The sequence below is a fragment of the Somniosus microcephalus genome, chromosome 11 (assembly GCF_052327205.1).
Source record: "Somniosus microcephalus isolate GS21.2 chromosome 11, FLI_Smic_1.0, whole genome shotgun sequence".
Classification (NCBI taxonomy): Eukaryota; Metazoa; Chordata; class Chondrichthyes; order Squaliformes; family Somniosidae; genus Somniosus; species Somniosus microcephalus.
The window spans coordinates 92,106,955-92,129,736 of record NC_140997.1 but is presented as its reverse complement, the minus strand read 5'-3'; the positions used below and the strand labels follow the sequence as shown (position 1 = coordinate 92,129,736).

Genomic DNA, 22,782 nt, shown 5'->3' with positions numbered 1-22,782 from the left:
AATCTGATACCTAGCTCCCTAAATTCTTGCTGCAGGACCTCATCCCTCTTCCTACCCATGTCATTGGTCCTAATGTGAACCACGACCTCTGACTGTTCACCCTCCCCCTTCAGAATGCCCTGCAGCCGTTCAGTGACATCCTTGACCCTGGCACCAGGGAGGCAACAAACCATCCTGGAGTCACGTCTACGGCCACAGAAACGCCTATCTGTTCCCCTTACGATGGAATCCCCTACCACTATTGCTCTCCCACTCTTTTTCCTCCCTTCCTGAGCAGCAGAAGCACCCCTGGTGCCAGGAAGTTGGCTGCTGCTGCCTTCCTCTGGTAAGTCATCTCCCTCAACAGTATCCAAATCGGTATACCTGTTTGAGAGGGGGATGGCCACAGGGGTCCCCTGCACTACCTGCCTGCCTCTACTGCTCTGCCTGATGGTCACCCATTTCCCTTCTGCCTGTGCAGCCTTTACCTGCGGTGTAACCAACTCACTAAACGTGTTATCCACGACCCTCTCAGCATCGTGAATGCTCCAAAGCCCATCCATCCGCAGCTCCAGCGCCGCAATGCGGTCTGCTAGTAGCTGCAGCTGGATGCATTTCTGGCACACATGGTCGTCAGGGACACCGGCAGTGTCCCTGAATTCCCACATAGAGCAAGAGGAGCATAACACGGGGCTGGACTGTCCTGACATGACTTACCCTTTAATTCATTTAAATTAAATCAATACCACCAATTTAATGATATACTCAAGGGTGCTTGCCTGCCAGCAGTCCCCGCTACACCACAGAGACCCTAGAAACTATAAACCACAGTATTTAAGTGTTGTAAAGAAGGAGAAAGAGTAAATACTTACCAACCAATCACTTACCCGCTTTCTGGTGACGTCACACTTGGATTACTTTTTACCTCTCTCCTTCCCTCGGACATTGGAGATTGGTACGCCTTACCTGGTCTCGGAGCTGTTTTTAAAGTTGCCGCCGCTCAGCCTCGTTCTCTCGCAGGTCCGCCCGCCTGCCTCCGCTGCTCTGAGGCCTTACCTGGTCTCGGAGCTGTTTTTAAAGTTGCCGCCACTCAGCCTCGTTCTCTCGCAGGTCCGCCCGCCTGCCTCCGCTGCACAACCTCCCTGTGTGGAAGGTGAAGACCCTGCAATATGGATGGCTTTATTTGGCTTTCACATATGTACAAGCTGCCCTCCTGTGAACTTAACTATATCTGATGAATCACAGTGTTGTTCCATTATAATCAACCTCATCTGAAGCCCGCATCGCCTTGTGGAAAGACCGGCTCACCAGTCTTGAACAACCCCCAGCGATGGAAATTTTACCTGATGAAAGCCTTCCCCCAGGAGCTAATTGCAACTGGGCAATCTGGAAGTGCCTTAACAGACTTAGGACTGGTGTAGGTTGCTCAGAGGTGTCACTAAGCAAATGGGGATATTCAACCAGCCTGACAACTTGTGAATGTGGAACTGAGACACAGACTATGCAACATCTCCTGCAATGCCCATCGTTAGAGGAACCCTGCACTGTTGCAGATCTTGCCGAATCCAACAACAAGGCGCAAAAATGTGTCCAGTTCTGGCTGGGCTATGTATAGACTGTCCGTGGACACGATAAGAAGATGACCCATGGGACTGTTCTGCAGAATTTCTCCCTCTTTAAGGTAATTCAGCAAGATCCCACAAGATCTGTCTACATTTAGATGCCCGTTATTGATTTTTGGCGTGCTCCTGGTGAATGTTTTATGTAAGAACAAAGGAATGCTTTTAGGAGATGTGGCTTTGGATCAGTGTACTTCTAACAACAGTTTATTTTGTTTCAGATGGACCCTTGTCTATGCCGAATGTGCCAAATCAGATCATAAGTCGCATGCCAGGGTCTCAAGGCAAGTACATTTTTAATAGTTTTTCCTGTGTAATAAATAGCAAAATCTATTTTATATTAAAATCGATGACTGGGTCACAACATTCCATTTCAGAATGCTTGGAAAACTCCTAAGTCAGGCTCTCTCTCTCGGAAAATACATTTTAAGTGTCAGCATCTGCCTGCAGTACCAGTTGTGCCTGTAGGTGGCACCATGATAGGCCTTCACAACATTAAAAGACCTGTCACATATAGTTCCCAAAAAAACTTTAGTTTTGCCCGTGATTGGCTTCCAGTGACCCACGCTGGAATACGCACTTCTTGGAAAAGATTTATCTGGCTGTGGAGCCTCTATGGTGGAGACACTCACTGTCTCGGCTCAAAACTTAGTTAATTACCTTTGTGAGAGGAGGGCAGAGAAGGTTGGAAGGGAATCTAATGTTTGATATTCTGGGTTGAAATGCCTGCCTGCTGAACTTCCAATTGAAACAAAATGTTATGTGACTAACAAAAAAATAAATCATTAGATGCTACCAATTATTGGAACATTGGGAACTTTTAAATGTAATTTTTGTACATTACAGTTTAAGATTTCATGCACCTTGTGAAGCTAAAGGTGGTATTTGGTTAGTATTTACTGACTGTAATTCTCTAAAATACTGAGCACTAACCACCTGGAAAGGGTTAATCCTTTTCCCCTCCCATCCATTCTCCCTTTTTTATTCGTTCATGGGATGTGGGCATCGCTGGCAAGGCCAGCATTTATTGCCCATCCCTAGTTGCCCTTGAGAAGGTGGTGGTGAGCCACCTTCTTGAACCACTGCAGTCCGTGTGGTGAAGGTACTCCCACAGTGCTGTTAGGGAGGGAGTTCCAGGATTTTGACCCAGCGACGAGGAAGGAACGGCGATATATTTCCAAGTCAGGATGGTGTGTGACTTGGAGGGGAACTTAGAGGTGGTGGTGTTCCCATGCACCTGCTGCCCTTGTCCTTTTAGGTGGGAGAGGTCGTGGGTTTGGGAGGTGCTGCCGAAGAAGCCTTGGCAAGTTGCTCCAATGCATCTTGTAGATGGTACATACTGCAGCCATGGTACGCTGGTGATGGAGGGAGTGAATGTTTAAGGTGGTGAATGGTGCGCCAAGCAAGCGGGCTGCTTTGTCCTGGATGGTGTCGAGCTTCTTGAGTGTTGTTGGAGCTGCACTCATCCAGGCAAGTGGAGAGTATTCCATCACACTCCTGATTTGTGCCTTGTAGATGGTGGAAATGCTTTGGGGAATCGGGAGGTGAGACACTCGCCGCAGAATACCCAGCCTCTAACCTGCTCTTGTTGCCACGGTATTTATTTGGTTGGTCCAGTTAAGTTTCTGGTCAGTGGTGACTCCCAGGATATTGATGGTGGGGGATTTGGCGATGGTAATGCCGTTGAATGTCAATGGGCAGTGGTTAGACTCTCTCTTGTTGGAGATAGTCATTGCCTGGCACGTGTGTGCCGCAAATGTTACCTGCCACTTATCAGCCCAAGCCTGAATGTCGTCCAGGTCTTGCTGCATGCGGGCATGGACTGCTTCATTATCTGAGGAGTTGTGAATGGCACTGAACACTGCAGTAATCAGCGAACATCCCCACTTCTGACCTTTATGATGGAAGGAAGGTCAGTCATTGATGAAGCAGCTGAAGATGGTTGGGCCGAGGACACTGCCCTGAGGAACTCCTGCAGCGACATCCTGGGGCTGTGATGATTGACCTCCAACCACCACAGCCATCTTCCTTTGTGTTAGGTATGACTCCAGCCAGTGGAGAGGTTTTCCTCCCGATTCCCATTGACTTCAGTTTTACTTGGGCTCCTTGATGCCACACTCGGTCAAATGCTGCCTTGATGTCAAGGGCATTCACTCTCACCTCACCTCTGGAATTCAGCTCTTTTGTCCATGTTTGGACCAAGGCTGTAATGAGGTCTGGAGCCGAGTGGTCCTGGCGGAACCCAAATTGGGCATCAGTGAGCAGGTTATTGGTGAGTAAGTGCTGCTTGATAGTGCTGTCGACGACACCTTCCCTTTTTTTAAAAGATGTATGAGCTTAAGATCAATGTCCCTCTGATCAGTATGCTCTCCTTTCCCCATGATAAAGTGGCCTCTGTGTAGGGCATTATGGGTACAAAGTGATGTCTCCTAACACTGCATGGTGCATTCTGTTGGTATTCCAGTGAGCTATGCAACCACAGCACAGACTTATTTGTTTATTTCATATTAACTGTGGGAAGCTAGAATCCACATTCAGTTCCCCTACCAGTTGATGTTGCCAAGAAACTTATTTTTAAAGAGTGCTGACATGAAACAAACTGGCTTTTATTTTTTTTTTAAATGATTGGAGTTGCCCCAATAGCTCACTGAGTTTATCCAGTGAATAACTGTTTCATACAGGCTGGTAAGGTTTTAAGATTGATTCCTGCTCTGTGCTGGGTTAACCTTTCTCAGCCACAGCGGTGGTAGGGGTGCTACGATTGACCTCGGTGCCCTGGAGTTAGTGAGGGGAAAATTCCTGCTGCTGACCACCAGCCAGTGACCCTCTGTTGGGAATGTCTTAAATGTCTTCCTCCTCTCCTCCTTTTCCACCTTCTCAACAATAACAGCTTGCACTTATAGAGTGCCTTTAACGTAGAAAAACTTCCCAAAGCATTTCATAAAAGTGTAGGGAAAGTAGCCATGAGCCAAAAGAGAAGAGATTAGGAGGCATATCCAAAAGCTTGGTTAAGGATGGTCTTAAAGGAGGAGAGGGAAATGGAGAGGCAGAGGGGAGGGAAGTGGAGAAGCAGAGGGATTTAGGGAGTGACTTCCAGAGCATGGGGCTGAGGCAGGTGAAGGCATGGCTGCCAAAGGTGAGATGAAAGGAAGGGAGATGCACAAGAGGCTGGAGTAAGAGGAATGGAGAGTTTGTGGTGGGGGGCTCTGCAGCTACAAGAGGTTAGAGAGAGCCATGGAAAGATCTGAACACAAGGTTGAGAATTTTAAATATGAGGCATTTGGGGAGCAGGAGGCAATGTAGGTGAGTGAGGACAGGGGTGATGAGTAAGCAGGACAGTGTGGGGTGGATATCAGCAGCAGAGTTTTGGATGAACTGAAGTTTATGAAGGGTGAATGATGAGAGGCCGGGCAGGAGATCATTGGCGTTATCAAGCCTGAAGGTGACAGAGGCATGAAGGATGATTTCAGTGGCAGATGGGCTGAGGCAGAGATGAAGGTCGATGATTGGGTGGATTATTGTTGGTCATTGGCAAGGATCTCACACAAGTACCGACCACTTGACTGAGGTACCAAAGTGTGCCCTCCACCCATGGATACATACCACAGTCGATTGGGAAAGGGGGACTTTGTTCATAGTGGACTGAACTGGAATTCTGAACTTGGTGTGACTTGGGAAGCATTAGTCTGGTGCAGTGTCGTGTTAGTGTTGCCGCCTCCCAGCTTATGCCAAAATCCATTGATGGAAAACTATAAAAAATCAATTTAGTACATCCCCATTTCAGCTAATGAGAAGGATGTGTTTGTTCTTTCAGGTATGAACCAGTTTGGCCCCATGTCATTGGGGAATGTGCAAATGTCACCGGGACCCATGGGACCACGTGCAGCACCTCCCATGAGCCATACTGTACAGATGAGCAACATGGGATCTATTCCAACGGTAATTACTTTTCTGTTCAGCTATTCCATTGCTAATGAGGCTAGAGAATCACTGTTACCTCAAACATATTTACTAATGAGGAAAAGACTATCTATAGATCACTTTGAAATTTGCAATACAGGAGACTTTGGTTTATCCGGAGGTTGTATGTCCGGAAACCGCGATCTACCGGCAGAAATCAGGAGCCGTTTTGTTAGGTTTTTTTTCTTCTCGTGGCTTTTTTTTCAACAGTCAGGCTCTGGAAAGTCTCTGAAGCTGTTGCTAAGCTACAGAGACGCTTCCAAGGTACGGGCCGACTGTTTAGAAGCTGTTGCTAAGTAACGGTGTTTGTTGTCAGATACGGAGATGAAAACCTCCGTATGCTTCAACATTAACGCTGGTATGTCCGGCAGTTTTGATAGATCGGCAACAGCTCGGTCCCATCGGTGCCGGATATAACAAAGTTTCCAGTATGTGTGTCAGTCCTAGAAGAAGCATTGACCAGTGTAAGTGAAGGTTAAAAGTTTTGGGAATTGTAAAATGCTCCAGCTCCTGGATGATAGTAATCAAAGAAGCCTGGCACATAATATATCTATTTAAGATTCCTGGCTTTGCTGAAAGAAATAGGTTGTTGTCTTCCTACTTGGTATCCTCCGCACACTGTAGGGGCATTCCAGGGCCGTACCAATCCATGCAGCGCCGTTCCTTCAATGTTTTTGGTATTGGTGATGTCCTTGCTCTTGAAATGTGTGCTAACATTACTGTCTGGCCCAGTCACAGTCCTTAACGTTCAATCTCCACGGTTAAATTAACCAATAAAAGGTAGCATGCTTGTACTTGTATAGCACATTTCACGTTGAAACATCACAATGTGTATTGATATGTAGGCAGATGTAACAACGATTCTGGACCAACAATGTCCCAAAAATAGCCGTGAGGTGAGTGATCAGTCTGTCTTTTTTTAGGTGGTACTGATTGAGGGAGGGATATTAGTTGATACCAAGATAGGGTGTTCTCGTTTAGCCATTCTTCAGCCCCTAGTTTCTTCCTCCCTACCTCAGCCAACCTGCCACTGAAACCGTCCTTCATGCCTTTATCACCACCAGGCCTGATTACTCCAATGCTCTCCTGGCCGGCCTCTCGTCATCCACCCTTCATAAACTTCAGCTCATCTAAAACTTTGCTGCTGATATCCTCCCCACACTGTCCCACTCATCACCCCTGTCCTCACTGACTTACATTGCCTCCTGTTCCCCAAATGGCTCAAATTCTATTATTAGGATGAGAATTTTAAATTTATTATAATTAGCCAAACACCTGTCTTGTCCAATTTTTGTTTGCCTAATAAAAATGCTACATTTTGGAGAAGGTACTTTGTGGTATAAGTTAGCATTGTTCATTGTGGAGCTCTATCTCCCTCACCTAACCTAGATCTTTTTCGTGGGGGGGAGAAATACCCCGTTTTACTATGTTAAAGGTGCTATATAAATGCAAGTTGTTGTGTCAGTTTGTTTCTTTTAATCTAGTATAAATTGTAACACACTTGTTTAATTTCTTCCAGATGGGAATATCACCTTCCCGATTGCCACAGCCCCAAAGCATGCTGGGAGTGCATGCCAACAACATTGGTCAGCCTTCTCCCCAGAACCAGTTTCTGAATCAGAACCAGTTTCCTGCAGCCTCTGGTGGAATGAATGTGAATAATGTGGGCATATCTCAACCTGCAAACCAGCCTGGAATGAATCAGGTATTCTTGGCGCGATCACTTCAAGCGCACTAATTAATTCAGGTGCTATTGGCTGAGAGCCAATAATCTCAGTTCTTTCCCCCGTCCTTGACTAACATCAACTCATTCACTATAGTACAAGCTGAAGCGTCAGAGGGTAGATAAAATAGAAGATGCATAGGGTTGAGCAGGCTGTTTGGTGTGCTTCACAGTGTATTCCAACTCCAACAAGTGCTCCTATTCAGATGAAACCCTTGCTTTTTTGCAGTTGCTTTTAGTTTGTAAGCTCAAGATGAGTTTGGAAAATGTGCAGAGTCTAAAGAGGATCAGGATTACATTGGTAATAGTGCCCAGAAATTAATGATGTCTTCCAAGGGTTAATTCATTTGAAGCTTCAGAACATGATGATGTAGTTGGTAATTTGCCTGTTCAGTACAACATGAAATATATATCTAAACTCTGTGTGCCAGTATCTTGTATGACTTTGGTCTCCAGCTAAGTGTTCCATCCAGAACACTTTTTTTCTATGCTTTGTTTTCTCATTGTTGAGTGAACTACCTAAAATGGCTTGAATCCTAACAAATGGTGTGGAATAAACTTTTTAGTCAACACGCTGGTACTTAACAATGCCACTGTAAAGCATTCTGACTGCAGTATCATGCCTCGTATATTTTTAAAGCCTCCCCCATTTAAAACAGTTAATTGAACTATATTAAACTTCTGTCAATTGTTACTGTAAGTGTCTACATTGTCAGCAAACCCAAGTAGTTAGTGAGATGTCTTGTGCTTTTTTTTTGGAGCAGACTCAGGCACCTGGCACTTCACTTCCTTTGAACAACTCTGTAAACATGATTGGACTACCCAGCGCTCAGATGCATTGTCCACCGGTCTCTCAGCCAACTCTCCGGCAAACCCCTTCACCTGCCTCCGTCTCTGCCCCTGTCGTCACTACTGCTGCTGGAAGTATACCGTCTATCCAGCATCCAGCCCCATCCGGCATGACTTCTCCTCAATCAGCAACTTCCCAGTCTCAGGCCTCTACTCCAGCTTCCACTTCAGGTCGGGCCTCGACACCAACACCAACACCGACTCCAGCGCGGAGCACGACCCCAAATCAGACTCCACCTCGGACCCAAACTCCAACACAGCCTCCAACTCCAGTACAATCACAACAGTCGGTACCAACACCACAACCAATGCAGCAGTCAACTGGGCCGCCTCAGCCTGCCACTCCTGTAAGTAGTCTTGTTTGAAACAAAAATGGTTTTGTTTGAGTGACAGCAGTATGAGAATCGTAGCCTCTGATAATCGTTGAATCGTTTTTTTTTTTCACCTAGCAAATATTTAACCATTGTTTTCTTAAAGTTAGTGACTTTCCCCAGGAATTTAAATGGTATCAGGAATATGGAGAAGTTCTGAATTACATAAGAACATAAGAAATAGGAGCAGGAGTTGGCCCTTCGAGCCTGCTCCGCCATTCAATAAGATCATGGCTGATGTTCTGCCTCAACTCCATTCACCGGCCCTATCACCATATCCCTTGATGCCTTTACTAGTCAGAAATCTATCGACTTCTGTTTTGAATATACCCAATGACTGAGCCTCCACAGCCCTCTGGGGTAGAGAATTCCAAAGATTCACCACCCTCTGTGTGAAGAAATTTCTTCTCATCTCAGTCCTGAATGGCCCACCCTTTATCCTGAGGCTGTGGCCCCTGGTTCTAGACTCCCCAGCCAAGGGAAACATTCTCCCAGCATCCACCCTATCAAGCCCTATAATAATTTTGTATGCTTCAATGAGATCCCCTCTCATTCTTCTGAATTCAAGCGAATACAGGCCTAGTTTACTTAATCTCTTCTCATACGACAGTCCTGCCATCCCAGAAATCAATCTCGTGAACTTTCGTTGCACTCCCTCTATGGCAAGTATATCTTTCCTTAGGTAAGGAGACCAAAATTGTACACAGTACTCCAGGTGTGGTCTCACCAAGGCCCTATATAATTGGAGTAAGACTTCTTTACAAGAGGATTTGAGTACAGGAGTAATGAAGGCCAGCATACCATTTACCTTCCTAATGGCTTGCTGCACCTACACATTCACTTTCAGTGACTCATGTACAAGGACACCCAGGTCCCTTTGGGCATCTGCATTCCCCAATCTTTCACCATTTAGGAAATAGTCTGCCTTTCTGTTTTTTCTACCAAAGTGGATAACTTCACATTTATCCACATTATATTCCATCTGTCATGTTCTCGCCCACTCACTGAACCTGCACATTGAACCCCTGAAGTTTTCAATGTCCTTTACTGGTACAAACCTTACTTTTTAAGTCATTATTTTTGACTTAGTTGGTAATGGTCCTACTTTTCCCATGTCTAATCAAAGTAGTGTATGAAAGACACATGCTTGAGCTATCAAAAACAAATAATTCTCTTGCTGTCGCTTCAATTGATATTCTAAAGGGTGTATCCTTATCTGAAATGGATTAGTTATTTAAAACAATTCTCTCTGCAGTGTTAATTATGCTAAGATGTTAAATACATTTTGTATCATGGGCATATCTATATTCTTTGCAGTGCAATCATTTGTCAAGCTAATGGTGAAATTTCTAGAACCATCCCTCAATCCGCACATCGATATAGTTTACATTTTTTAAATTAAATTTGATCTCATTTTATGTACATAATGTGTGCTGTAATTGGTCAACTTTGAGCAGGTATTAGCTATGATCTACGTCCCACTCATTAACTCATGCGTAACAAAGCTGTGTGAGTTGCAGGTTATTTTTTCACATCTGCTCATCGTGCTATGTAGCTTTTATTTTTACAACTGAAATATTTTTATTTCTCTCCCAAATTTTAAAGCTGTCACAATCTGCAGCAAGCACAGATGGTAGAGTAGCTACCCCAGCCTCAGTGGCTAGTACAGACCCAAACTCTCAGCAGCTTATGACTGAAGCACCACTGTCTGAAACCAAACCAGAAGTCAAAGTGGAAGAAATTGAATCAGAAGCACCGGAAACCCAGACGGATGTCAAAATTGAGGTATGGAGATGAGCAAATGTCATCTTAACCGTTTCAAGTATTGCAGTATCCCTGAGTTAGTTGATGAAATACGGTAGTCCAGAACTAGTTAGACATTTTCCCAAGTCAGCTTCATATTTTTTTGTTGTGTTTAACTCTGGTTCAGACAGGCAGTGCAATCTGGGGACTAGTTGCAGTTCACCTGAAGAGTCCTTACTACCATATCAAGGAAGCTCACAGGCAATAAATTGGGTTCAGTACCTGCAACGTGGGATACCAATGAAGAGTACTGATATTTGGCCTCCAACAGGCTCCACTTGCCTCTTGTGTACACAGCAGTATCCTGCCACAAGTGGGTTTATTTCCTCTGACTTGAGTAGCTCTGAATTGGCCCCAGGCCTGTCTGAGGGAGCAAAGTAGTTTGGAGCCAGAGGTAGGCTGCAGCAAGGTAGTGGAGGGGTTTGAGACTATAATGTTTAACTTGTTTCACTGGGACACAGTAGAGTTTGGTAAGGATGGGTTATGACTAGGAAAAAACTCTGACCATAGATTAGCGGGAGTTGAAGGCGGAGAGTTTGTTGAGAAAAGCATTTAAGAAATTGATCCTCAATTGGTTTGGACGTTGGTGTCAACTGGTGAACGGATTAACCTGTTTACAATGAATGCTAATCATCAGAATGCCAAAGCTACAGACCTCCAAATTATATTTACTAGAGGCTGAAGCACTTAATCAGCCCAACTAAAATCTTTAGCTAATTTTCATACATTAAAGGCGATCCATGTTACTGGCTCTTAAAAGAAAAATATAATGCAATTTATGAATGTAAGTGTAATGGGTTAAAAGGTGCCAGATCGACATGAGACTGCTTACATAAGTATGGCATGTGTTCTTCTATCTGCAGAGTGATGCGGTGTCTTCATGTCCACAGTTGAAGGAAGAGAGTAATGAGAGTGTTGAGACTAAGCAAGAAGCCATGGAGGAGGAGGAAGAGAAACCAGAGATCAAAACCGAGCCCAAGGAGGAAGAGGAGGCCGGCACCAATGCGTCTTCTCAGTCATCGGCATCGCCACCTCAATCACGTAGGAAGTGTAGGTGTTTGTGGGTCAACAAAAACAACTTTTTCAAATACCTGCTGCAGATAGGGGCTTAAGGATGTTATTTGGTCTGTGGGTGAGATGGGGTATTCACAAAATACAATATAAAGAAATTCAGTACAGTCCGCTACAGGTAAAATTGCAGCTCAATGGCTGCTGCACATTATCATGGCATAGATTGGAAGTTTTACATTCGGATTGTCACTGCGCGGAAATGTGAGCAAACTACCTCTCGCAATGAATTTGTGCATTTAGTAGTGGCATTGTGAAGCTGTACATTGTTTTAGAATATCTGAGCTGTATAGGAATTCCTATTATAAACGGCTGTTACAGCCTGAGCCAAGTGTTTATGCAGTTGATATTACCTAGATGACTGTCACTCTTGATGTGATCCATAATGTTAAAGATTAAAGCATAGTTGACTATATTAGAGTGGCAATGTGCCATAGTTTTATTGGTTCAGCCGAATGACTTTCTCTGGAACAGGGTACAGTTCTACGGTAAGCTGATGTCACTGTCTATTGTTTCCTGATAGTTTTCAAACCAGAAGAACTACGGCAAGCTCTTATGCCAACACTTGAAGCATTGTACCGTCAGGACCCCGAATCATTGCCATTCAGGCAACCTGTGGATCCCTCACTTTTAGGAATTCCAGTAAGTACTGGTACTATTGATCATGTCACTCTGGCAAAGTAACACGGGATAGTTTTCATTGGAGGGAATTTAAACCATGTTTTGAATCATTAAATGCTTTTTGTAACAGTAATTTGTTTCCTGTAGCTGAACTTTATTAAAGTGTTAAAATAAGTAAACCTAATGTGTTAGCCTGGCTCAGTTGGTCACATTCTCACCTTCAAGCCCATAATCTAGGCTGACACTCCAGTGCTGCACTGTCAGAGGTGCTATCTTTCAGATGAGGCGATAAACTGAAGCCACGTTTGCCAGCTCAGGTGGACAGGAAAGATCCCGTGGCACTAATCTAATGAGAACAGGAAGTTATCCGGTGTCCTGGCCAGCATTCCTCCCTCCACCAACACCACACAAGTAGATTATCTGGTCCTTAATTCATTTGCTGTTTGTGGGCCTCGCTTTGTACAAATTGGCTGCTACGTTTGCCCACACAACGGTGACTGCAATTCAGAAGTGATCTACTGGTTTTAAAGAGCTTTGGGGCATTCTGAAGACATGATAAGGTGCTACTTAAATGCAGGTTCATTTTTTTTCTTTTAATGAAAGTGAAACTCTATTGGTCCAGAGATGTAACAACATCCCACAAAACAGAAGTGACTGCTTATAGTCACGCTTCATCTTTGGTGGCAACCAAACTTTACCCCTTCATTCCTAGTGGGTTCAGACGAAAGAAATTGGTAGGATGCTTGATCCCATTCTCTGCTGATTTCTGCGCTGCTCCCCAGTGGCTGAAAACATTCACTGAATGTCTTTACGACACTGGATCCAGTTCAGAAGTTTGATGTGTTGAGTAAGCCAAAAATACTGAGTTGTTCTGCACTCCCAAGTCCAGATAAATACGCAGCTATTCAAAGATGACCCTGACTGAGATGTAAAATTTCAATACTCCACATTGCAGCACAGATTGCAAAAAATAGCAAATTGTGCACAGAATCTCACTTATTTTGGAAAGCCATTTCTGTTATATGCAGTGCAGATTGTGCAATTTTTTTATCGTACAAATGTGTAACATGGCAATTCATTACAGGTAACTACTTCTGTACATAGTTTTGTTTGCCAATCCAATGGACTTGCATATGCTAACTAAATATATGAAGATGGGGAAAAAAATGCTGTTTTTTTTTTTCCCCAAAGGCACTCTATAAATGTGATGTTTCCTTTGCATTGTACACATACTGTCATCTAACCTGAGCTGTTCTCTGGAAGATAAATTGGTGGCACTGTATAGTTGGAAGTGGTCCATGGGTCTTTCCTGATGAATGTTTGCGACTAGTTTGTCCAACAAAATGCAGAGGTTTATATTTCACTGTCCCTGAGTCTTAATAATTGAGGCTGTCTGGGTTTGGCAAAATACTACTAAATCAAAGTGTGTCGGTTTAATGCTCGTCCTCTTTGTTCTAGAGGAAGCTAGTGGTTTAGTGGTTTGTCTGAGAAAATGTAGAATCCTCCGCTTTTTCTTTATAGCCACAGATGAGTTTGATATCAGTACGTTGCAAGTTTGTTAACCGCACACCTGCTGCTCCGTGTATGGCTTGCAAATGGCAGTACGTTTGGTGCAAGTGAGGCTGTGATTCAGAATTCATGTATCTTCAGCATCTTTTCTCCTGTGTAGCTAGTAAGATAACCTTGTTTGAATAACAATCAAATAGACTGTTATGGCTATATCGCTGATGTTTGGAAGATTATATCCCTCTGAATCCAAATTACAAATAGCACATTAAAGAAAACCTTATAAAAATGTCTCATTGAAGATCCTGTTTTGTGTGTGATACATCAGTAGAGATACTGCACAGTAGCGATGTGTTAAGATATTTCCACTCATGAGGCTGACCGGATCAGTGGCTTACAGTCGGCCACGACTGGTGATATTTATCTAATTGCAGTGCATTGGTGCCTGGTGAAACCCCTTTAAGAAGGAGATAATTGCAACTTTTCCTATTTTACAGAGTATTGGTAACAAACCAACAATGGTGCACAAAATTGCTTGTACCTCATCCTGAGATGTCTTGGTTCCAAATTGAATAAAACAATAAACCTCTCCTGATAACCTTTTTAGTACTTCAAACACGTGACTCCATTACTGTACTACTGCAACTTTAAAAAACAATTGCCTCATTAATTATCATTAGTTAGCTCCCCCTTAACCCCACGCACACATTTCAGTTCAATATTATTCTAGCAACCAGTAATTCTGATCACGTGTGGCGATAAAAAATAAAACTGGGCCTGATGGAAATCTGCACTAAAAACTGGAAATACACAACAGGTCTGTCAACCACTGAAGAAGAAAAGGATTATCGTTTTAGGTGGGAGACTTGTTAATCTGTCTTTTCTCTTTTCAGATGCTAACAGATCTGTTGTATTTCTTCCATTTTCTGTTTCTTTATTGCGCTGATCCATAGCTTAGCACAGTATATTGTATACACACACATGTTTAACAGGTGGGTGGAAATTTGATGTTCCAGTCAGAGAACCCAAACTAAAAACTCAGTGCTTGATATCTTAAACCAGAAAGGCCTGCTCTCCACTGCCAGAGTATGCTCTTATGGGGTGTATTGCTAAATTGCTTTTAAGTATTTTCTTTTACATAATTATTTGTATGACACAGTAAAGCGCACTTTAAAACATAGGCGGAAACTTTATTGGGAAGTGGCCCTACTGCAATAGCTCTAGGCTTAAATATGTAGCACTTTAAAAACAAATGCTATTGAAACATTCTCGGGTTTTGTAGTGCAGTTGTGAGCTATTAAACAGCAATTAGTTCCGCTTGCCTTCACACCAAGTGGCAATAAGGTCTTTGGATCAAAGGGGTACAGTGTTGCTGAACGTGTTTGTAAGTGGAACTCAACTATGTATCAAGACAACCAAAACCAGCAGTTTCCAATAATATGCTTGCAATAATGACTTCATGTTTAAGATGGTGGAATATGCTGAGACCTAGCTCAGTGAACATGAATAACTTGCATAGGTTCTTTCAAAAGGAAGAAAATGTGACAAAAATGAAATATTTAAGATTTAGCATGATGTAGCTTCTTTAATTCTGTCACAGTACATAAGGGAATAAAAACCAGCTTCACTCATAGAAATCATGTCCCAGCTTAATTTGATAAAGCTATCTCAGATTTTAGTCAGTTTGACAATGCCTGGTTTCTAAGGTAGAGAACCAAGCCATCCAATTCAAATATAAACATCTTGTGGGAGTTGTTCGAAAATGTTTGATTGGCAGCTTTTTAAATAGTTTAACAGAAAATTATTTAATTCTGCTTGGTCCAGTCACACTTTTTTTTAAGGTATTTATCAATCTGACTTAAAATCGGAGAAACTGTTTGAAGCTTTCGAAGAGCAATAGATCAGATAGTTTCCATAGATGGTGAGAAAAATAAAGGAACCATTACGTAAGAATATTGTTCATGTCATATCACAGCTGTCACAAACTCTTTATTTTCTACTAGTTCAGGTAGCTAAACTTAAAGACGAATGTAAAACAAAAATCTGTGCGTTACTGCTATTTGCTTGTTCGTTTACTGTTTAATAAACTTGTTTGACAATTAAAGCACAAATCTAGTCAGAATCTAGTGTTCTGCCGCCTTGCAATTAAATCAGTAACTGAAATAATCCCTGGGCAGGCTATAAATTTATGTAGATACGAAGGAAAATGAAAACGATCTCTGGGAGAAAAGGAGGTAGGGCCCACCTGGGGGAGTAATCTGAGAAGCCAAAATGTTTAGAGTAAAAAAGAATAAAGAAACCCAAAAACATAACTGGGAGCTTTACCAATTTTGCTTCAGGGTGTATAAAATTAAGTGAAAGGCAGGATGGTGATTAGAGCACCCTGAGGTTACCAAGATGGAGGCAACTGGCATACATGTCATTTGGGATCTGATAGCCATTCCTCATTCTACAGATTCTGATGAACATTTTGTCCAATGCTGACTTAAAAAAAAAAAAGTGAACAATTTTTCAATCCTGCAGCTCTCACAGACTGAAAAGTATAAAGATGGTGCTTCAGCCCTTGATTTGAAACTTTCAGTGGGGATTGTGTTATACTTGAAGACTGCAGAGCACTGTAATTTCAGTTACTGAAAGGATGTTTCTTCTTCCCCCTCCTGTGTAGGATTATTTTGACATAGTGAAGAATCCTATGGATCTGTCAACAATAAAACGCAAGCTGGACACTGGGCAGTACCAGGAGCCATGGCAGTATGTAGAAGATGTATGGTTGATGTTCAACAATGCATGGTTATACAACCGCAAGACCTCACGTGTATATAAATACTGTACAAAATTGGCCGAGGTCTTCGAGCTGGAGATTGATCCAGTCATGCAATCTCTTGGCTACTGTTGTGGACGGAAGGTAACATTATTTATAAAAAATGCAAAGTACGTGTGGTTTAAAGTACCTAAATAATTAAACTGTAACCGAAGGAGTATAGTTAGTATAAAATTCCCATCATTTTTGCTGTATTTCCTTCTCCCAATGGTTTTCCCTCCTGCTTTTTTCTTTTCCTTAATTTCTACGGGAAGCTTCTTAATATTTGCTAGCCGCTTCTCTCTAAAAATTGAAAATGTGGGAGAAGGTTGACTCACAGATTTTTCCCCATAGCAAAGGGATCCACTACTACAGGAAACAAGTTAAAATGAGGCAATTAGAAGTCTTTGCCAATGATAATCAGTTTGTGGAAAGACCATTGAAGTGATTAGTTTAAATCTGTTTACAGGATAACTAGATGTATTTCTGGAGAACAGATGGTGTTAAGAAACAGTGTGGGTGGGGCTGGTCAGGTCATGATCAAAAAGATGGGCTTGTGAAGCCTAATGGCTTTCTCCTGTCCCTGAAAAATCTTCAGTTCCTGATACTAAAAGTGGGAAAATGTTAAATTCTCCGGCACCGATATCCCTCACCTTGGTGAACCTATTCACCACCCAAAGCATAATGGCATACCTGCAACCACCCCTAGACCATGCATATATTCAGTTCATTTTATTAGTGCTGTGGATTTCTCCATGTCCTTGTGGTCCAATTTCTGCGTTAAAATTAGGACAGTTAAAGTTAGTAAGCACAGATGGTTCATGTCATTAACTACATATTTGCTGTAGAGGTGAGAAGGCTGAAGTTCCCGTTTTACGATGTTTGCACCTGAACTGAATTTAAATCTCTCGGTGAGATCAGATTAAATTGTCGCTATGCCTTTTCTTCACAGTATGAGTTCTCCCCTCAGACGTTATGCTGCTATGGCAAACAGCTGTGTACAATCCCTCGCGATGCCACATATTTCAGCTATCAGAACAGGTAAGGAAGTGGGGGCTAAACATTGTGTTGAGGGAGGGAAGCGAAAGAGGCAGAGACACAGAAAGGAAATTATTCTCCTCCCAGTGACAAACCAAGTTCATTGCCTGGCTGCAGGTAAACTTTAGGAAAACATGTTGCTTTTATTAGTTCTCTGTACTTTCCATTTAGGTGCAATTACATTAGAAATGTAGGATTGATTAAAGCTATTGGGGATGGAAGCCACTGAATTTGGACCCAATGAGAGATGTGATTGTGAGCTGTTTAAGGCTTTGATTTGTGAGAAATTTATCTTGGTTTTTGTTTTGTCTGCATGCTTTCTGGCTGTTATACTAAATGTACTTGTGTAGGTTAGTTTGTACAAAAGAGTCCTTTCAGACTGGACGATTTATGGGATATGTTTCATGCTCTATCGGGTTTGAGGTGACATTTGAATTATTATTGCGGGGAGGGGAAGATATATATTTAACTTTCTCTGCCTTAAATGTGTCATAAGGAACAGTGACAGTTTATGATTCTGTCTGAGAGTTTAACAGAACTTCATGAATTTCCTATCATCAGACTTGGGGTTCCTTTTGGAAATCAGCCTGCTGGGAGATGTACTTGTGTGCTTTCAGTGTCTGGAGATGTTCTTTGGTTTCCAGAAAAAGTGGCTCCTTTTTGAAAATGAATTTCCAGGAGCACCCTGTTGCTCGGCTCCCAAGTGTGACCCTAGAAGATTGCACTCTGTTGTGCAATCTTTGCTCCTGTGTGTGCATGTGCCATCCATTAACACTGACTTCGCTCCTTTTAATAAGTTAATGGGTTGTTTTATAGCTTGGGGGCTGAAATTTCTAACAGCTGAAATAGCAACCTGTCAGATAGAGCAGAGGAAGAAAACACAAAAAGTGCTGAATGAAATAAACCGAATGTCAGGGTCGGGGGAATCGATTATTCATTTGCTGGCAAAGAGCTTGTTTCTTTGTGCTCCTGACAGTCAATAATTACATTTTTACTTTGGCTGTGAAAGTTAAAGAATTAAGTTCTGAGCAGATAGACATTCATCTGTTTGCATTAACTGGTGTTGTATTTTGGGGACTTTATAGATGGTTTCCCCAACCACTATCAAGTGTCTGATTAGAGAATTTTGTCAATAGTCAAGTGTGTAGGGTTTCCTGTTTACGACTATTAATATAAAACATCAATACTTCTAATTGCTACAGTCAGGTTTTTTTTTTACATTCTTGTTCCTTGTTCACTGTTTGCACACACAATCTTTAGGGAATACTTCCTGTTCAAAGTATTCTACCTATCTCTGGCTGAAAAAATATTGTCTTAAATTTCTGTGTTATCTGTTCTAAAATCTTGTTCCCGTTGCAGCATTGCATAGGCTTCCTATCCTGGGTCACCATCTCCTCCTCAGCCTCGTTGTGATGTGGGTTTTGGGATGGATCACGTGTGTCCAGGAACAGCTCTATTCATTTTAATGGTGGCTGGCACTTGAGATCAGCCAGAGAGCTGATCCAGAGCTACCCAGACTTGGAGAAACACACTGCTGCACATTCACCTGATGGTGTTTTCCTAAGGTTGGGTGGCTTCAGAGCTGCCCTGAGATGCACACAGCCCCCCCCCTCCGTGCTGTATGTCCTTTGAGTGAGCAGTGGGGTGAGAGACCCAAAGTGGTGCAACTCCGCAAGGATGCTGTCTTTGAGAATTTACAGTGCCATGGTAGGCCATTCGGCCCATTGTGCCTGTGCCAGCTCTCTGAACGAGCTACCACTTAGTCCCATCCCCCCACCCCCCCCAAATCCTTTCTTTACATCCTTTTAAATGTTTATTTTTTCAAATATTTATTCACTTCCCTTTTAAAGGCTATTATGTAATCTGTTTCCACCACTGTTTCTAGTCGAGTCCGACAGCTCTCCTTATATTAAAAAAAAGATTAATTTTCCTGACCCCTCCCTTTGTTCTTTTTACTGAAACATCAAACAGTGAAAATAGCTTTTCCAATTTACCTTATCAAAGCCCTTCATAATTATGAACACTTTGATTGATCCTTTGTTCTAATTGAAAAGAACCCCTGTTTTTCTACTCTCATGAAACTTTTCATCCCTGGTATCAACTGCACTGTCTCCATGGTCTTGATATCCTGCCCAAAGTAGGTCACCTAAAACTGGACATAATATTCCAACCGTGGCCTAATCAATGATTTGTACAGCCATAGCATAACCTCTTTGGTTTGCTACGCCATGTCTCTATTTATAAAACCAATGCTTTTTTTTAAAAACCACTTCTTCAACTTGTCTTCCCATTTTTAAAGATCTGTGTACCTCCTAACAGAAAAAACATATTTACGACTATAATTGTTTTCAAGCAATGATGGGAGAGCACTTTAAATAGAGAGGACTTTGTTTTAACTGACAGTGCTACTCTTAAGGATGAACACACTATTCAAAACTTCAGTTAAATCTCGTGATCCAGAGATTAAGATAATGTCATCTTGCTCTTGGTATTCTGACCTTTGTTGAAGTGTCGCCTCTTATCCCACCAGAGTACTTTGAAAAACCTTGGAGTAGGTGGGCAGAGCTTTGTTGGTGTGTGGTGGGGGAAGGGAATAGAATGAACAGGCTTGTACTGCATCACATATGAGAGATACTTGAGATTTGAAACATTGATAAAATACTAATGGCTACATTTAATGCTAGACCTTCAGACAGCTGACTAAATTAACCAATATTTCAGTTGCTTGATTTTTTTGACTTTGTAACTGTGCTAACTGACAGTCCTAAATCTAAACAAAGGAAACTATGAAGGTATGAGGAATGAGTTGGCTATGATAGATTGGGGAGCTTCATTAAAAGGCATGATGGTGGATAGGCAATGGCTAACATTTAAGGAACGAATGCATGAATTGCAACAGTTATACATTCCTTTCTGGCACAAAAGGAAAAGCGGCCCAACCATGGCTAACAAAAGAAATTAAGGAAGTCACACAACACCAGGTTATAGTCCAACAGCTTTATTTGAAATCACAAGCTTTCGGAGCGCTGCTCCTTCGTCAGGTGAAGCAGCGCTCCGAAAGCTTGTGATTTCAAATAAAGCTGTTGGACTATAACCTGGTGTTGTGTGATTTCCTACATTTGTCCACCCCAGTCCAACTCCGGCATCTCCGCACCAAAAGAAATTAGGATAGTATTAGATTCAAAGAGGAACCATATAAAGTTGCCAGAAAAGTAGCAAGCCTGAGGATTGGGAACAGTTTAGAGTTCAGCAAAAAAGGCCAAGAGATTGATTTAAGAGGGGAAAAATAGAGTGAGAGTAAACTTGCAAGGAACATAAAAGCCAATTGTAAAAGCTTCTACAAGCATGTAAAAAGAAAAAGATTAGTGAAGACAAATGTAGGTCCCTTACAGACAGAAACGGGAGAATTTATAATGGGAAACGAGGAAATGGCAGAGCAATTAAACAAATACTTTGGTTCTGTCTTCACGGAAGAGGACACAAATAACTTCTCAGAAATGCTAGGGAACCAAGGGTCTAGTGAGAAGGAGGATATAAAGGAAATTAATATTAGTAAAAAAAATAGTGCTGGAGAAATTAGTGGGACTGAAAGCCGATAAATCCCCAGGGCCTGATAATCTGCATCCCACAGTACTAAAAGAGGTAGCCATGGAAATAGTGGATGCATTGGTTGTCATCTTCCAAAATTCTATAAGAACATAAGAAATAGGAGCAGGAGTAGGCCATTCGGCCCTTCGAGCCTGCTCCCCCATTCAATGAGATCATGGCTGATCTTCTGCCTCAACTCCATTCACCGGCCCTATCGCCATATCCCGTGATGCCTTTACTCGTCAGAAATCTATCGGTTTCTGTTTTGAATATACCCGATGACTGACTGAGCCTCCACAGCCCTCTGGGGTAGAGAATGCCAAAGATTCACCACCTTCTGTGTGAAGAAATTTCTTCTTATCTCAGTCCTGAATGGCCTACCCTTTATCCTGAGGCTGTGGTCCCTGGCTCTAGACTCCCCAGCCAAGGGAAACATTCTCCCAGCATCCACCCTAGTAGTAAGGAAAATGCTAGAGTTTATTATAAAGGATGTAATAACAAGACACTTAGAAAGTATCAGCGAGATTAGACAAAGTCAACATGGATTTATGAAAGGGAAATCTTGTTTGATAAACTTACTGGAGTTTTTTGAGGATGTAACTGTAGAATAGACAAGGGAGAACCAGTGGATGTGGTGTATCTGGATTTTCAGAAGACCTTTGATAAAGTCCCACAGAAGAGGTTAGTGTGCAAAATTAAAGCACATGGGATTGGGGGTAATATACTGGCTTGGATTGAAAATTGGTTAACAGACAGGAAACAGAGAGCGGGAATTAATGGGTCTTTTTCAGGGTGGCAGGCGGTGACTAGTGGGGTACCGCAGGGATCAGTGCTTGGGCCCCAACTATTCACAATATATATCAATGATTTGAATGAGGGAACCAAATGTAATATTTCCAAGTTTGCTGATGACACAAATCTAGGTGGGATTGTGAGTTGTGAGGAGGATGCAAAGAGGCTTCAAGGCGATTTAGACAAGTTGAGTGAGTGGGCAAATACATGGCAGATGCAGTATAACGTGGATAAATGTGGTTATCCACTTAGGTAGGAAAAACAGAAAGGCAGAGTATTATTTAATTGGTGATAGATTGGGAAATGTTGATGTACAAAGGGTCCTGGGTGTCCTCGTACACCAGTCACTGAAAGCAAACATGCAGGTGCAGCAAGCAGTTAGGAAGGCAAATGGTATGTTGGCCTTCATTGCAAGAGGACTTGAGTACAGGAGCAAGGATGTCTTACTACAGTTATACAGGGCCTTGGTGAGACCACACCTGGAGTGCAGGTTTGGTCTCCTTACCTAAGAAAGGATATACTTGCCATAGAGGGAATGCAGCGAAGGTTCACCAGACTGATTCCTGGGATGGCAGGACTATCGTATGAGGAGAGATTGGGTCGACTAGGCCTGTATTTGCTAGAGTTTAGAAGAATGAGAGGGGATCTCATTGAAACATATAAAATTCTGACACAGCTGGACAGACTGGATGCAGGGAGGATGTTTCCCCTGGCTGGGGGATTTAGAACGAGGGGTCACAGTCTCAGGATACGGGGTAGGACATTTAGGACTGAGATGAGGAGAACTCTCTTCACTCAGAGGGTGGTGAACCTGTGGAATTCTCTACCACAGAAGGCTGTGGAGGCCAAGTCACTGAATATATTTAAGAAGGAGACAGATAGATTTCTAGACACAAAAGGCATCAAGGGGTATGGGAAGAGAGCGGGAATATGATATTGAGATAGATGATCAGCCATGATCATATTGAATGGCGGAGCAGGCTCGAAGGGCCGAATGGCCTACTCCTGCTCCTATTTTTCTATGTTTCTAAAATTGTACGTTTATATGTTAATATTATAGATAGA

At 42.6% G+C, this 22,782-nt stretch overlaps 1 protein-coding gene across 8 annotated transcripts in view; it reads left to right on the top strand.

Annotated features, from left to right (window-relative positions):
* The window catches only part of crebbpb (CREB binding lysine acetyltransferase b), a 155,948-nt gene that overhangs the window by 83,785 nt on the left and 49,381 nt on the right, over positions 1–22,782 (top strand). For 7 of the 8 annotated variants that reach the window (XM_086001006.1, XM_086001001.1, XM_086001003.1 and 4 more), the window contains exons 11-19: positions 1,820–1,882; positions 5,413–5,537; positions 7,078–7,263; positions 8,046–8,477; positions 10,107–10,286; positions 11,168–11,354; positions 11,896–12,014; positions 16,165–16,404; positions 17,252–17,340. In XM_086001006.1, coding sequence (XP_085857132.1) covers positions 1,820–1,882; positions 5,413–5,537; positions 7,078–7,263; positions 8,046–8,477; positions 10,107–10,286; positions 11,168–11,354; positions 11,896–12,014; positions 16,165–16,404; positions 17,252–17,340 — 1,621 coding nt within the window. The remainder of the gene's footprint in view (positions 1–1,819; positions 1,883–5,412; positions 5,538–7,077; positions 7,264–8,045; positions 8,478–10,106; positions 10,287–11,167; positions 11,355–11,895; positions 12,015–16,164; positions 16,405–17,251; positions 17,341–22,782) is intronic. The other variant, XM_086001002.1, reaches the window with a different exon arrangement.